Genomic DNA, 15,744 nt, shown 5'->3' on the forward strand with positions numbered 1-15,744 from the left:
TTCCATGGATTGATACGTTAAATGAAAGTAAGAACATAAGTCGGAAATCCGTGAGAGCTCATCGCTATCAACACGAAAGTAACAATAGGAACTATTGTTATTTGGGTTTGAGTTTCCCGATGGACAGTTATAGTTGACGGACACAGGAAGTCTGTGTGCTTACGTTTGTTATGGTCCGAGTTGCGGAGCTGCAGTTAGGGTTGCCACCTTTCAGAAATAAGAAATACGGGACGCCCTCCTCGCGCCCAAAGCTGTACAGGCAGAGAAAAAAAGGGACATCCCAAAAACTCCTAAAATTCACAGAAATGTATCTATTCATTTATATTCTGTGTTAGTTCAATACGGAACGCAACATATAATTCTAAAGATGCACCGATACTGATACTAGTATCGGCAGGGGGCGCCGATCCGGCCCAAAATGGTGGTATCGGCGAGTACCAACAAAGACGGCGCCGATACCATTTACCGGTCCATTATTATAACATTTGACCGCAGCCTTTTTTTTTCTCCTGGCACTCACTACACTTTGTCTCTGTGTTGTGTGATGACACGTGAACACCAAGCAGCTATCGCTATTGGCCTGCTCCAGACCAATGAGAACGGGCCAATAGCCACTCCTGACCAATGACAAGGCCGCTTGGCTGCGCCAACATTACGGCGGACGGGAAATATTTCAAAATAGAAATCCTGTCAATTAAAATCAATGGCTGCATGCAAGATTTGCGGCCTGAAAGTTTCGAGATGTGGAGTTAAATCGGCCAGTTTCAATACCTCGAACCTGATAAAACATTTGAAGACGAAACGTGAACGAACACAACGAGTTTGAACCTGCAAGAGCAGGACTGGTATCCAGAGGAAGGGCGCTGGACAGGTGCAACAATCTCTGGTAAGTTCACTACTCAACTTTACTTGTCTTTTACTTAGAAATGCTGCAGTAATTTGGGAACTGTTTCCAAAGTAGGGTTGCCACCTTTCAGAAATAGAAATAAGGGACCCCCCCCCCTCCTGAAAAAAGGAGGCTAATAGAGAGACGGGATGCTGTGGTCAATTATTATTACTTATAATTGTTAGCGTCCGCAAATGCGGAAACAAGGTTGGACTTCGAAGTGGACAAGAAGCGGGGGATACGTACAAGGGTTTAATGATTGCAAACAAAAAATAACACGCGATCGCGGGATAGTAGAAATAACAAAAGGAGTCCGTGACAGCAGGTCGACGGAGCTCAATACTACAAACTCGAAGGTTCACTAAGAACCAGCGAGCCAAAAAGCCAAAATAAAAACACTCAAATACCTGCACAGGGTAGAGGTTACAAACGAGTGCAGCACACTAACAGAAAAAACCCAATGCAGGGGCGTAACAAGCAAATGTAGTGAGACTATAGTGCGAGATGTCAAATGGTGATCAGCAAAGCAAATATCTCGGCAGCCTTCTCTGAGCTCACCCGTGCTTAAATGCTGCGTTGATGAGCCCGCATTGGATTCAGGTGCGACGTCAGGAACGCCCCCACTAACAGCCCAGCAACAAAACACGATCTAACCAGCAGCAGAACGTGACAATAATTTCATGAAAATTGCACTGATTGGCCTTTGAAAGGTTTAAAAAACGTTTACTCAGTTCATTCAGAGTTTATTATTATGAACTTATTTTTACTTTCTTACTGTTGGGCTAGTATTATACTTTGTACTAGTCTTTTTCCTATTTTGCAAAGGTAAGCAACAGCCTGACAAAGCCTTGATAGCAACGATTTCACATCCAATTATGTAGCTCTTGGGAAAAAAAAAAAAAAAAATCATATATATATATATATATATATATATATATATATAAACGGGGTGGTATCGGTATGGTATCGATATCGGCCGATACTGCACAGCCAGGTATCGGTTTCGGGGCCAAAAAATGGTATCGGTGCAACACTATATAATTCCCAATTTCGGATTGTTCCTTATTTTAAGGGACAGGTGGCAACCCTTGCTGCAATAAACGTTGACTCAAATGAGTTCAAGAAACTAAATTCTGTGCTTTATGAAGAGTGAAAAAAGCAGAATTTAACACAGACGAAATCATTCGGCCGATTAGAGTGAAGTATTACCGAAACAAAATACCGAAACACAACATGGCCGTGTCAATTAAAAAAAAAAAAGTTATATATATATATATATATATATATATATATGTATGTATATGTACTCACCGGCCACTTTATTAGGTACACCATGCTAGTAATGGGTTGGACCCCCTTTTGCCTTCAGAACTGCCTCAATTCTTCGTGGCATAGATTCATAGGTGCTGGAAGCATTCCTCAGAGAGTTTGGTCCATATTGACATGATGGCATCACACAGTTGGTGCAGATTTGTTGGTTGCACATCCATGATGCGAATCTCCCGTTCCACCACATCCCAAAGATGCTCTATTGGATCGAGATCTGGTGACTGTGGAGGCCATCTGAGTACAGTGAACTCATTGTCATGTTCAAGAAACCAGTCTGAGATGATTCCAGCTTTATGTCATGGCGCATTATCCTGCTGAAAGTAGCCATCAGAAGTTTGGTACATTGTGGTCATAAAGGGATGGACATGGTCAGCAACAATACTCAGATAGGCTGTGGCGTTCCAACGATGCTTAATTGGTACCAAGGGGCCCAAAGAGTGCCAAGAAAATATTCCCCACACCATTACACCACCACCACCAGCCTGAACTGTTGATACAAGGCAGGATGGATCCATGGTTTCATGTTGCTGACGCCAAATTCTGACCCTACCATCCGAATGTCACAGCAGAAATCGAGACTCATCAGACCAGGCAACATTTTTCCAATCTTCTATTGTCCAATTTCGATGAGCTTGTGCAAATTATAGCCTCAGTTTCCTGTTCTTAGCTGAAAGGAGTGGCACCCGGCGTGGTCTTCTGCTGCTGTAGCCCATCTGCCTCAAAGTTTGACGTACTGTGCGTTCAGAGATTCTCTTCTGCCTACCTTGGTTGTAACGGGTGGTTATTTGAGTCACTGTTGCCTTTCTATCAGGTCGAACCAGTCTGGCCATTCTCCTCTGACCTCAAGGCACAAGGCATTTCCGCCCACAGAACTGCCGCTCACTGGATATTTTTTCTTTTTCGGACCATTCTCTGTAAACCCTAGAGATGGTTGTGCGTGAAAATCCCAGTAGATCAGCAGTTTCTAAAATACTGAGACCAGCCCTTCTGGCACCAACAACCATGCCACGTTCAAAGTCACTCAAATCACCTTTCTTCCCCATACTGATGCTCGGTTTGAACTGCAGGAGATTGTCTTAAACCATGTCTACATGCCTAAATGCACTGAGTTGTCGCCATGTGATTGGCTGATTAGAAATTAAGTGTTAATGAGCAGTTGGACAGGTGTACCTGATAAAGTGGCCGGTGAGTGTATATATATATATATATATATCTGTCTCCATCCATGTACCTGTTTATAATGCGCACCATGATTTTACAAGTTGATTTTGGGGGGAAAAAAGTGCGTTATATTTGGGAAATTACGGTAGCTGGAAGTCAGGTAAGAGTGAATTCTCACAGCAGACATAGCTGATGACTGGGGTCTGGCATATATTGGGAGTAGAAAGGGGCCACAGACACTAGCCTGGTATACCAGACTCACCGCTGTTCCAGCGATTGAGTCTGGCGACCATCCGGCGGATCAAATTCCCAGGGCGGAGCAAGCCACAGCAAACAGACAGCGGAATGGACTAATCAGCGACGGGCGGACGTTAGTAAAGCGATGACGGACTTGCGCGCGGAAGTAAACATACGAGTTTATTCAACATGGCTAGCGCGACACAGACTGTTGTCAATGACTTGTGTCGATGTGTTTTTGGTAATTTAAAACTGCTTTTACCGTGGATTGGAACATATTCTCAGCTTTCCCGTTCACCATCCGTGTTGTTGTGGAGACGACTTCCGGCGCGCAAGGGTGACGTTGCTCGTTAAGAACACGTCACGCAAATAAACTAATCTGATTTGACGATTGATTTTGTACTTGCTCGAGAGGCCGTTAATGGGCTGGGTCCCAGACTATTCTCTCAGTGTTTGAAAAATACAGGGAGAACAGTCTGGCCGTGCCAGGCAAACAGACACAATTGGAATTAAGGCCAAAACCTATCAAAATCCAGAATGATTTTAAAACATTTGATCTATTTGGTCAAAAATGTGTTGGCACATAACACACAGAATAGGCCAAAAAAGCACAAATAGGGAAACTGACACGCTCACACATGCACAACAAAGAATTGCCTCAGCTACCATCGTGGATTTAAGGCTAAATACATTTTAAGACAGAAAATGCAAATTTGATGACTGCGAGCAATTGAGCCATTGTGTCTTCTGAGCTTAGGTAGAATTATTACAGTGATGTGGATTCACAGTTACAGTAGTTATCGTGTCAATGTGGTCTTTCCCTGCAACATGCCCACCAGCTTGAGTTGCTCATTAGTACGAGAACCCCCACTAATACAATGGCGAACAATGACCCTTTTCAAACCTTGAGAGGTCACTTAGTCTCTATGAAGAAGAAAATTCCACCTCTGGTTGTAGAAGAATAGCACTGGTGATCGACACATGGATGTGCAATATGTCAGGCAAGCCTAGTCACATTCTTGAAATGTACCTCAGAGACGGTCAATTTACTGACATGGTGAAAGCAGGCGGGTTCTATTGGCGACCATCCACCTATATATCTTGACTGTTTAAAGGCTTGTCACAGGACATAAATGCAACAAATGAATTGGAGGGGAAAACTAATTGTAAGCAAACCCACCTCGTTGCGTTTCATTTCTTGACCACTCTGGGAAACCCTGTTGTCACAAGCCTCAAAATTCCCATATGAGAGTTTGAGAGCATCTGTTCGCATCTGCAATTGTTCCATGCAGTTTATCTAGTGATGCATACACCCTGAAAATGGATCACAAACTTGCAGAAACCTGTTGTATACACACCATGAAGTAAAGCAATAACAAAGTTCTACACCCACACACTTTCAGGCTCATTTGCATTAAGAAACAACTCCTCATAAATGGCAGGAACAATTAAAGCATGGTTGAATCGGTCTGGGAGTTTGTACAGAATCACTTGCAGGATGGAGATTCTCATGGAAGTGGAAAGTGTCTCAATAATTCAGTAAAACATACAAGGAAAAACATAAACATAGATCTCACAATCAGTTGACGAGAAAGCTCCTACGGACATTGCGCGACGGCTTCCAGGCAGAGCGTCTTGGCAGCTTTCACTGCAGTAAACTAAAATCACACGCTGCGTTCTAACACCGGATTTTGTAGGAAACAGGACGAAAGTTTTAGTGCATACAAGCAGGCAGGAGTGTCTCAAGAGGGATTTGGTCGAGGATTCTTATTATTATATACAGTATTATTATTATTATTATTATTATATAATATAGATCCATGCATGCACTTTGAAATGTTGTGAAAAGGGTTAGGGTTTTAGCGTAACTTTAGCTTGAAATATTTACGTAAAATGAATGATAACTGTCGTTGTTTGCTTTTAACCAAGAATCTAGACTGTTTTACATTCATATCTATAGAAATCCTGGGATTTACGCATTTATTTACAAGACTTTTCAACTTAAAAAGCTCTTTTTGTTTTTGTAATGGCCACCATGTTGGATTTTGTATCCATACACAATAGCTTTACATTCAAATAATCAGGTAAATCTCGGCCAACTGCCTGTTTTGGGGGAAAAAACGAGTAATTTAGACATTTCTTTGTCCATACAAAAAAAAAAAAAATGTCTTTTACGTGTTTTAGTTCATGTAACATTTCAATCTAAATACGACGAGGGCCGGATAGCCGGCAAGATGTGCTGAGGCAATAGTGACATTGGAATTCAACCTAAATAAGTTGTGATTGTACGGTATTTAGAAAAATGCAAAATTTGCTTTTGTTCAGTAAAATTAAGACGATTTTTGCATGCTTTCCTCAAGTATCACAATGCTATCTTGTAACTGTCAATAGCCACGTTTACATGCTAACTTTTATTCATACCGATTCAAATCATTCCGAATGGAAATTTCACATCAGCTGTTTACATGTCACTTCATCTATTCCGATCCAGCGTTTACATGTGTCTGCCTTTATTCCGAAAGGACGTTTGACAACTGCCGTCTGACATGCGCAGATTAATCAAAACAAAGCGTCACGTTGCAAAACATGGAGCTCGATCGTCAGATCAGCTGCTGTTTTAACTTTTCGAGTGGAAACAAAACTTCAGAATGATACGCCGTTCATTTATAAGTTGTGTGGGTGCGCTGTGCGTGTGCTTGGAAGCCATGTTGCAAGTGACGTTACTTACGTCACCAAGTGACGTCACCACGTCAGTACGGAGCATGTGCAGAAAGAACGCAATCAGACACCATTCCGCTTCCCTGTTTACATGATATAATTTTACTTCTAATCGGTTTGGGAAAAGGAATATTCCACCCCTGTGAATCGGAATGAAATTCCATTCGGTTTGGGCCTGTTCATTCCGAATGAGGTATTTATATGGAACACATTTATTCGGTTTGAACAAATATTCCGATTGCAAATGGAATATTTGGCTCCATGTAAACGTGGCAAATGATACCGATGATGATGACTATAAACAATAATAATTTAAAAAAATACGTTTCTGATGTAAAAATTGAGTGATTTATTAGTTGTTGAAAACGGTTGTCAAAATTGCACTAAAAAAAAATTGAAGTTGCTATTTCTGGCAAAAATATGATATGTTAAATATTGCTATTGATCCTGAAAATATAGGTGATTATCTCTGCATTTGGAGATTTTTTTTGTGCATTTAGCGTAAAATCTGAGAGTTTTGTAGCCATTTTAAGGTTTGTTATGCTTATATAAAAAATACAATTAACCAGGATTTTATTTGGGAACGACTTTGAATTTCTTGATGCCGCTGCTCATGGAGACTCATATATGCCTATGGGAGGTGCTTGTTTTGGTTTCAGGTCACTAGCGGCATTGGTTTCGAAAATATTTGGAGTTTAAGTTTTTTAAAATAGGCCCCCTGCGGAGCGGCCCCACGCCCCATTTCCCATTAATTGATAGTGAAGTCTTTGACATACAGTAAATACTGTAATGAAAAGCAGAGAAAATAGCTTAAAAACTTAACAACACTTAAAGAAGCAAAAGATTAAACAAAAACAAAAGCACAAACTGTAACACATTATAATAACTATCAATTATAACTAGGTAATAGATCATTAGTAAACTATTCACTCACTATCCAGCATCGACTTGGTCGCTTGCTGACCGTGCTGCCTCATTGGTTAACTGTTTCCAAATTTTTCTGTCCTCTGCCTTTCTAAACACTTCCTTTATTGTGCAGTTACTCCATTTTTTGATGTTGTCCATGTATGCCGTTCTTGGTCCTCCCCTCTTACGTTGCCCCTCTACCTTTCTTTGGATTATTTCTCTCGTTATGCTGCATTTTCTGTTCCTACTTTTGTTTCCAAAGATATTTTCTTTTCAGATATTGCAGAAGTTCAGATGTTGTAGCTTAATGTTTAGCTCTTCGAGAATGCTTAAATGTCTTATTCTTTCAGCTGACTCTAAGTAGTCTTCGATAGAGCCACATTTCTGCTTCATTTATTTTGTTTTCCTCTTTCTGTTAAGGTCCATCCCTCTGCTCCGTATGTTATCACTGTAAAAATGAGACTTCTCAGTATCTTGAGTTTCAGGACATTGCTTAATGCCCTGTCTTTCCAAAATGTTGTTTAGTTCGATCATTTTGCTTTTGCAATTCCAATTCGACTATTTATGCCTTTTGTGCAGTATGCTGTGTTGGTTTGAATTAAACCCAAAGTAAACTTAATAAATGATTTATTGTTGACTTGTTAAGTGTTTGTTAACAGCTTTATAGTATTTATAATGATGCCTTATGGAATAAAATACTTTTTAACTCTGTCAATCATTGATACCTACACCTTATAAATTAGCAATAGACCATTTACAAGCTATTAGTAAGATACAAACTAATGACTTATTAAGTATCAGTTGATAGTTTATTTATGTTATTGGGACAGTATTCTTAAATTGAAACTACTCATTTCTTAATTGCAGTGTTGTCAGTAACGTGTTACCGTAACGCGTACTGCAATCTGATTACTTTCTTTCGGTAACGAGCAATCTAACGCGTTCATTTTTCCAATCCAGTAATCTGATTAAAGTTAGTTTCCTTAGTGCCTGTGTGTTACTATTTTGTTCTTGCCTCATAATGTATGTAGATGAAGAACTTTGTAGTCATGTATGAAGAGCATTTTGAATAGAAATGTTGCTCGAGTTTGGGAGTGACATCACATCTCACGTTTTCTAATCGGAGGACAAAAAATCGGGTCACGTGCATTACCATGTTGTGTGAACACTGAGTCTGCAGCGGCAGGGCCAACGCAACATAGCCTAGCTACGTCGTCAGGACGCGAACAGTGAAAGAGCCAAGAGGCAGGAGAGATACGTACCACAAACGGCTGCATTTGCTCACTGGAAATACAGACATTACTTCAGAAATTTGATGCGATATTTAAAATATCAAATTTTTTTTAATCTCAAGATTGTTCTATCCTTTGGCGTTTCTGTGTGCTGTACTTTACCAAAGAAATACCACAGATGAAATGTTGAACATTTTGTTTAATGCATAAAAACACACATGCTAACCATAAATCTATAAGACAAACTGTTAACAAACACTTGACAAGTCAACAATAAATCATTTATTAACAGTTTAGTAATGATATATTAACTAGTTGTAATGGATAGTTACTATAAAGTGCTACCCCCCAAACCAAATTACTCAGGGGAAAAAAGTTTTAAAAATGTAATTTATTTTCGTCTGAGTTAACGCACTGCACAACCCAGTGATGTGCGGTCAGGGGAGGCAGGTGAGGCAGAGCCTCACCTGTCATCACGACAAAAAAATAATTATAGCATCAAATTTATATTAATATTTGTCCATTGCTCTTTATGTATGACTCATTTCAAACATTTTTTATAGTCAAAATCGCTGAATTTGCCTATTTCCTGTTCAAATAAAGAAATGAAACGAGAGGTTCGGCAGCAACGAGTAAAGCCTCACCTCTGATTGCGCAATCCTTAACAAACTGGGTTGATACATGGAATTGGAGCGTGCTGGTTGCCGTACATCCTCATGTCGCCATTATAATGTTTCCAGATACGTTTATTTGACCTGATTTTCCTCAGTCTGGCTAATGTCTTTAACCCTTAAAGTTTAATGTTTGTTAGCGACATATTTAGTTTTGCTGATGGGAAATAAAACCACAGTGAAAAGACACAGGCTGCGGCAGATAGTACTCTGCCGCACTGCAAGGGGGCGTACGTGAAACTGGACTTTCCGTTAAAAGTGGACGCGGTTAACACAACGCCGGAGCTAAAAGGTTTGCTTCAAACTACGGGACAGAGGATAACTCGCGCTTTTCAAACGGACTGGTACACCCGAAAAGACTGGCTATGTGGCTGTCCTTCGAAAAATCGCCTTTGCTGCTTTCCCTGCCTTTTCTTCTCAACTTGTGCCAATGTCTGGACTAACACGAGATATTGTGACATTAAAAAACTACCACGAAGCCTCAGCAAACATGAGCGCTCGACCACTCACATTCAAAGCCTGTTTGCTTTAAAAACTTTTGGAAGCTCAAGGATCGATTTGGCTTTGACGAACAGCGGAAGCTCAACTATAGCATCCTCAAAGCTAAGGTAAAGAAAAGAGTTTGAAAGACCTCATTAATGCAACCTGCATCCTAGCTAAACAGGAGTTAACATTTCGTGGTAACGATGAGCGTGTAGCTCTTCTAAAAGTGGCATATATGTAGAACGATTACATGGTTTTGCTGAGGAAGATGAAAGGTTAGCTAGACATTTGGACACATCCACTGTGTTTTCTGGCTTGTCAAATAGAACACAGAACGATCTAATTGAAGCAATCCTCTCCATTGAGGCGGAGAGATTTTTTTTAAAGTAAAGGAAAATAAGGAGGACTTTTACTAAAAGGGCGTAGGTTTGCATAGGGACGGTAGGGACATAACACTACCAACTTTTCAGCATGCTAAAATTGTCCCCACCAACTTTTAAGCAACCTTACCTTTTTTGCATGATATAATGTTCAGTTATATAGAGAATTTAGATCTTTCAATAGTTCCATATGTTGTAAGGATAGAATTGACCCTACCATTATTAAGTGAATTATTTTCACTATGTTTATGTTTGCTAATAAAAAACAGACATTTATTCAGGAAGTTTTCAAAATGTTTCTTTAGTATTTTTTGAAAACAAAGGTTTGAATTGAACAGTGTATCATCTAAACCAATGCACGTAAAAGTTATTATCAGTAGATAAGGATTTATTTTGCATTGATCATTTTGCCTATTAGTTAATTAGGTTCATATACATTAGAAATGTGGCTCTTTGCCCCCTTCATCCAATCTGTTTGGTCTAATTAATGTCCCGTCCCCAGCAAAAAGTGTACCTACATGCAGGTTATGCTGTTATATCGTCCCTACGAATGTTGAGACAAAACCTATGCCCTTCCAAAGTAACGCCAGTTTTTGTGGTGAAGGACAGGCACAAGACCACAAACAGTTTTCATTTCAATCTTATTAAAAAAAAAAAAAAAAAAAAGAGCTTAGACCAAGAAAAATACAATAGAATATTTAAAAACTAAATTTTGGCCTTAAATAAAATATTATTTGTTTTTCTTTTCACACTTTTTGTTTAGCAATCTGTAATAAATTGATTAAAGTTTCAGAATTAAAAGTTTTAAAAACAACTGAATATTTCACTCAAGGTCAGAATTGAATTCTGTGGTTTTGTACACCACTCTTTACTCTCATTTATGTTGCATGAATTATAGAATGGCGACGGCCAACACATTGAGGGTGTAGAGCAAATGCATGTTATTTTCTTACTTTTACGTATCGATAATATGTACCGTGTGTGCGTGTTTTGTGAAGAATGCTGATGAGATATGAAATAACCAGTAGCCAATTGAATAAGCTACCCTTTTTGGTTTATATCTTTGGAAATCTGACACTAAAGGAGTCAGTGCCTCACCAACCATGAACCTCACCGCACGTCACTGGCACAACCATACATTTGCTGAGAAATTAAGAAAAATTGAATGCTCACATAACACAAAAATAATACATTTTTCTCTTCTGCAGCACCTTTAAAACTGTTTTTATTGCACACAATCCTCTGTCTGTGGATGGCACGAAAACATTACTCTAAAACATATTGTGTTGCCCTGAGATGGTTGAGATGTACAGGGTAGAAATGTACTAACATATAAAAAGAAAATTAAACATGTAATTTAGCAAAACACATTTCTTTCATCAAAGATAAATACTTATATAAAAAAATTGCTTATTCACAACAACCGACGTTGATTTAAAAGGAACTCTCCATCTTGAAGCCATTTTCCTCTTTTGTGTTCTTCTCGATATCAGAACACAGAACAAGCTTCATTTCATGGCTTGTTGAGGGAACGGGGACTTTGTTCATCTTGGCGAAACTCTGACTTATGTCCATGAATGTTTTGCCTTTGGTTTCAGGGAGGACGATAAAGAGGTAGATTGATGCCAACACGCAGAACCCCACAAACACCAGAAAGGCAAATGCATCCAGAGACTCCTGTCAAAATAGAAAAAAAAGTTGAACAAAAAAATAAAATACTGGTAGAAATGAAAGCAACAGGAAATCTATACTGTAGCTGAGGGGTGCACACATCTGCGTGAGCCAACTAGCCAACTATGGCCTGCTGCCCAATTTTTTATTGGTTCGCAACATATTACAAAAATATCATTGAATATGGCCTGCACAAGAAGCTTAAATCAGCTTACATTCTGTTGCACTTCTTAGCTTTAACACAAGATGGAGCTAGTCACTTAAACAGTGTCTCTCCATTAGTTCAGGAGTGAAAACCATGTAGAACGTTTACATAAATTTATGCACAGAATTATCCAATATGATGAATTGAGCTATCTTGGTTGTGAATTATTTTTACTTTTTTGCTGTCACTTTTTTTATTTTTATTTCTTTTAACGTTTTGTTTCTCAGAAGAAAGCAGCGAGCAGGAAGGGGTTATGGGGGGACAGAAAGGAGGGAAGCAGACAGAAAAGAAGAACAAGCAACAATAAGAAATGCATTGATCCACGCCTATGATGCCTATGAACATAGTTAGCTAATTATATTTACACATGGACACAGTTATCTGATAGAGTAACCAGTTGCGTATCACAAACACTAGGGCTGCATTCCAACAACGGTTTGAGTTGCCCGCGTTCACTTTGCCCTATAGGCACTTGCTATGACGTCACGAGGAGGCCACTTGTAGGGCGGCTACAAAATGGGCGGAGGGGGAGTGAAAGAACATAAATGGAACACACTTGCCCTCATTCACTAAAACATGCCAGACAATCATGGATCAACCACATGTTGTTGAAGTGGCTTTATATTGCCTATTCCAAATCACACAAACGATCCGGAGACTCATGTCAATAACACGGAGACATATTCCACGCTTGATGGCAATACGTCTGTACCTGGGAACTATCAGAATTATTAGGGCCCGAGCACCAACATGGTGCGAAGGCCCTATTGTTCTGCAAAGGATTATTATTATTCTTTTGGTGCGAAGGGCCTATTGTTCTGCAAAGGATTATTATTATTCTTTCTTCATGGCAAATGAAAATGGCCCATTTGGAGGTCTTAACATGCTCAAAAATTCACCAAAATTTGTACAAACATGCGGATTCACGAAAATTGCAATAAATTGGCAATGTTGTGAAAAAATGTCAAAAAATGGCTCAGTGGCGCCCCCTGGAATTAAAAAAAAAAGGCCTCTCCATTTAGGTTTTTTCAACGTAGAGCCATAAAATTTGGGGAGTCGATACCTTGGGCCAAAATGCTTCAAAAAGTCTCTTGCACCCATATTCCAAACCCAACAGGAAATTGGGTATTTTGGATTGAATATTGGTGAGACTTTTCATGAGACATATGAGATGTTAAGTTATCAAAATGGTGAGTTTTCGTTCACGGGCCTGACCTGGGTGGAGTACCAAAGTCGGGTTTATTTGGGGATTGGGATTAGGGTTAGGGTTAAGGGTTTAGGGTTAGGGCTTCTTCAGGGCAAATGAAAATGGCCAATTTGAAGTTCTGAACATGCTCGAAAAATCACTAAAATTTGCACATATCAAAATGGTGAGTTTTCATTCACGGGCCTGACCTGGGCGGAGTACCAAAGTCGGGTTTATTTGGGGATTGGGGTTAGGGTTAGGGTTAAGGGTTTAGGGTTAGGGCTTCTTCAGGGCAAATGAAAATGGCCAATTTGAAGTTCTGAACATGCTCGAAAAATCACTAAAATTTGCACATATCAAAATGGTGAGTTTTCATTCACGGGCTGACCTGTGCGGGGCGTTTTTTGTGTGTGTTAGGGTTTGGGTTTAGGGTTAGGGTTTAGGGTTCACACTCTGCTACTTCTTCTGTGGGAAAAAAATACTATGTTATAATTTGTAGACAGATTTGTTGTTTAAATACAACCTTCTTTAAGTTTAGTTGCCATTAGTTTTAGTTTCAGTCCCTCCAAACGCTATTTTATTAACAGACCATTTGTTTCGTTAAAAGCAAAATAGAAAAAGAAAAGTGAAATGTAAAGTCAATGACAAAAAGTGTCATTGTTTTTTCCTCTTGTGATTTTTAATGACACAAGTGAAAGTCCATGACAAAATATACATTTATATTTTCATTGATTCATTTATTTCTCTTTATATTTATGTATGTACATAATGAAGGGAATAGAATCTATTCTCATATTTACCGTTCGACTGTTTGTATTACTCTAACACACTTAATATAATCAATCAGGAAATAGCATCTTTTCTCCTATTTACTTTTTGACTGTTTGTATTCCTCTAACACACCATATGTAAAGTAAATAGCATTTATATCGTAGCTTAAGAAAAAACGAGCAGAAATATTTGATATTATGAACCGTTGCACTTGGAATGATCAGAACTTGCAGTGCCAAGACAACGTGCAGATCAGGATGCCTTCTGACCACGGAAGCCCAACGCATGCGCCATGCAGCTGACTGAGCAAGACTGACGCTGACTACCAGGTGATAGGCAAGACATCTACAAGCCCACATCTGCAACACCAAATCCCGCAATCAGCTCTTCAGGACAGTCCGGAACAAATGGCGGGACGTCCTGTGCTACTACAACACTTGATAACAAAAAGAACTCCAAGTTTGATAGCTCAGCGCCTCTCGGACGGTGAGGTGCGCTGAACCTCCCACCTCGGTTGCCTCATTAACCATGACCCAGCAACAGTGACACACTAAATTGACCGCTCAAATCTGCAAAAGAAGAAGACTCAAACACACCCTTCTTCCTGCCCACGGTCCGCCCCACGAGAGCTTTCAAAAGACTGAATTTTTAACTAATCGTTGTCATTTGTCTCGGAAACCTTTTGTTGACTTGTGATATGGTGACCCGAGAGCAAATCGGCCTCCTCGCCTGGGTCTGTTGCTGTTTTGCCTTGCCGTTTGATCACTGTCAACCTGAATAAATTGTCCACTTGTGTTTGAAGCCTTTTTCCAGCTTTCAAAATGGAGTCAGTACAAGGAGTTAAGACTAAGGTGAATACGCGGAGTTTGGCATTTTGGCCGGGTTGTCTGGCTTTTGCCGGCCCGGGTCGTTGCAGCTGTGCCAGCACGTGTCCGGCGGTTCGGCTGGCGTGATTCCGGCAATCTTGCTAAAAGGTCAGATTCCTTCAATAATGTATTTTTTTAATTTAGCACTCCAGTTATTCCACACGTTTTGCCAAAACTGCCACAGACAGTCTTTTTTTTTTTTTTTTTTTTAACAACAATGATGAATTTTACAATTCGAAAGGCAGTTTGGAAACCATTCAAACACTGTGCTGGCTTCTTAATTCATTTTTGTTCTTCTCTGGTGATATATAGACACCAGCGAACTAAGAGTGTGACAATATCTTGATACAGCGATATATCGCGATATTTTGCAACCCGATCGGTTATCAATGTGCTCCAGCCAAGTATTGATACTTTTATTTGACATATTGGCCATTGGATGCTGTAAACTGTGCAATATTTGTTGAGCAATTCCTTGGTGGTCCACTAGGGGCGCTCAAGAGTGGCGGTAAAGGTAAAGTGTGCACAAGTTGTCTAGAGAAGAAGAGAGGAAGGTCCAAGTGGGTTGAAAAAAAAATTAAAAAGCTTCGTGGGAATGGTGGAGGAAAAAGTGACAAAAATATTGCTACAAACCACACATGTGGACACACTTTAGATTTTACACCACAAGAAAGAAAGGAAGTAAGGTGAACAAGGACTTTGGTATATGCAAGAATTGTCTAACAAAAATAAGGTTCACTGGCAGCTGGTGACGAAGTGGACACGGATTTCGTCACTGCTTCGCTTTCATCACTTGAGGTAAGAAAGTTTTGCGATGTAATTTATTTTTTAATTTACATGTATTATTTTGATGACATTTGGTGTTGAGTGATATAAAATAAACCAGGACCCTAAACTGGATGAAAATGAATATCAAACAATCCTACATGAATTTACTGATTTATTTGATATTGTTTGAGAACCACTTTCCATCTAGTTTACTACACAAACTGTTATTTCTGCCATTTTGATGCAATAAGCTATAAGAATGGTTTGAATACTG

At 39.5% G+C, this 15,744-nt stretch overlaps 1 protein-coding gene across 4 annotated transcripts in view; it reads right to left on the minus strand.

Moving 5' to 3' along the window:
• Positions 1–8,574: 8,574 nt before the first annotated feature.
• Positions 8,575–15,744, minus strand: part of slc2a9l2 (solute carrier family 2 member 9, like 2) — a 216,479-nt gene continuing 209,309 nt past the window's right edge. For 2 of the 4 annotated variants that reach the window (XM_057844887.1, XM_057844886.1), the window contains exon 13: positions 8,658–11,680. In XM_057844887.1, the coding sequence (XP_057700870.1) occupies positions 11,438–11,680 (243 nt within the window). In that variant the 3' untranslated portion in view covers positions 8,658–11,437. Of the gene's footprint in view, positions 11,681–15,744 lie in introns of all 4 variants that reach the window. The other 2 variants (XM_057844888.1, XM_057844885.1) reach the window with 2 other exon arrangements.

Source organism: Corythoichthys intestinalis, chromosome 9, assembly GCF_030265065.1.
Source record: "Corythoichthys intestinalis isolate RoL2023-P3 chromosome 9, ASM3026506v1, whole genome shotgun sequence".
NCBI classification, from domain to species: Eukaryota; Metazoa; Chordata; class Actinopteri; order Syngnathiformes; family Syngnathidae; genus Corythoichthys; species Corythoichthys intestinalis.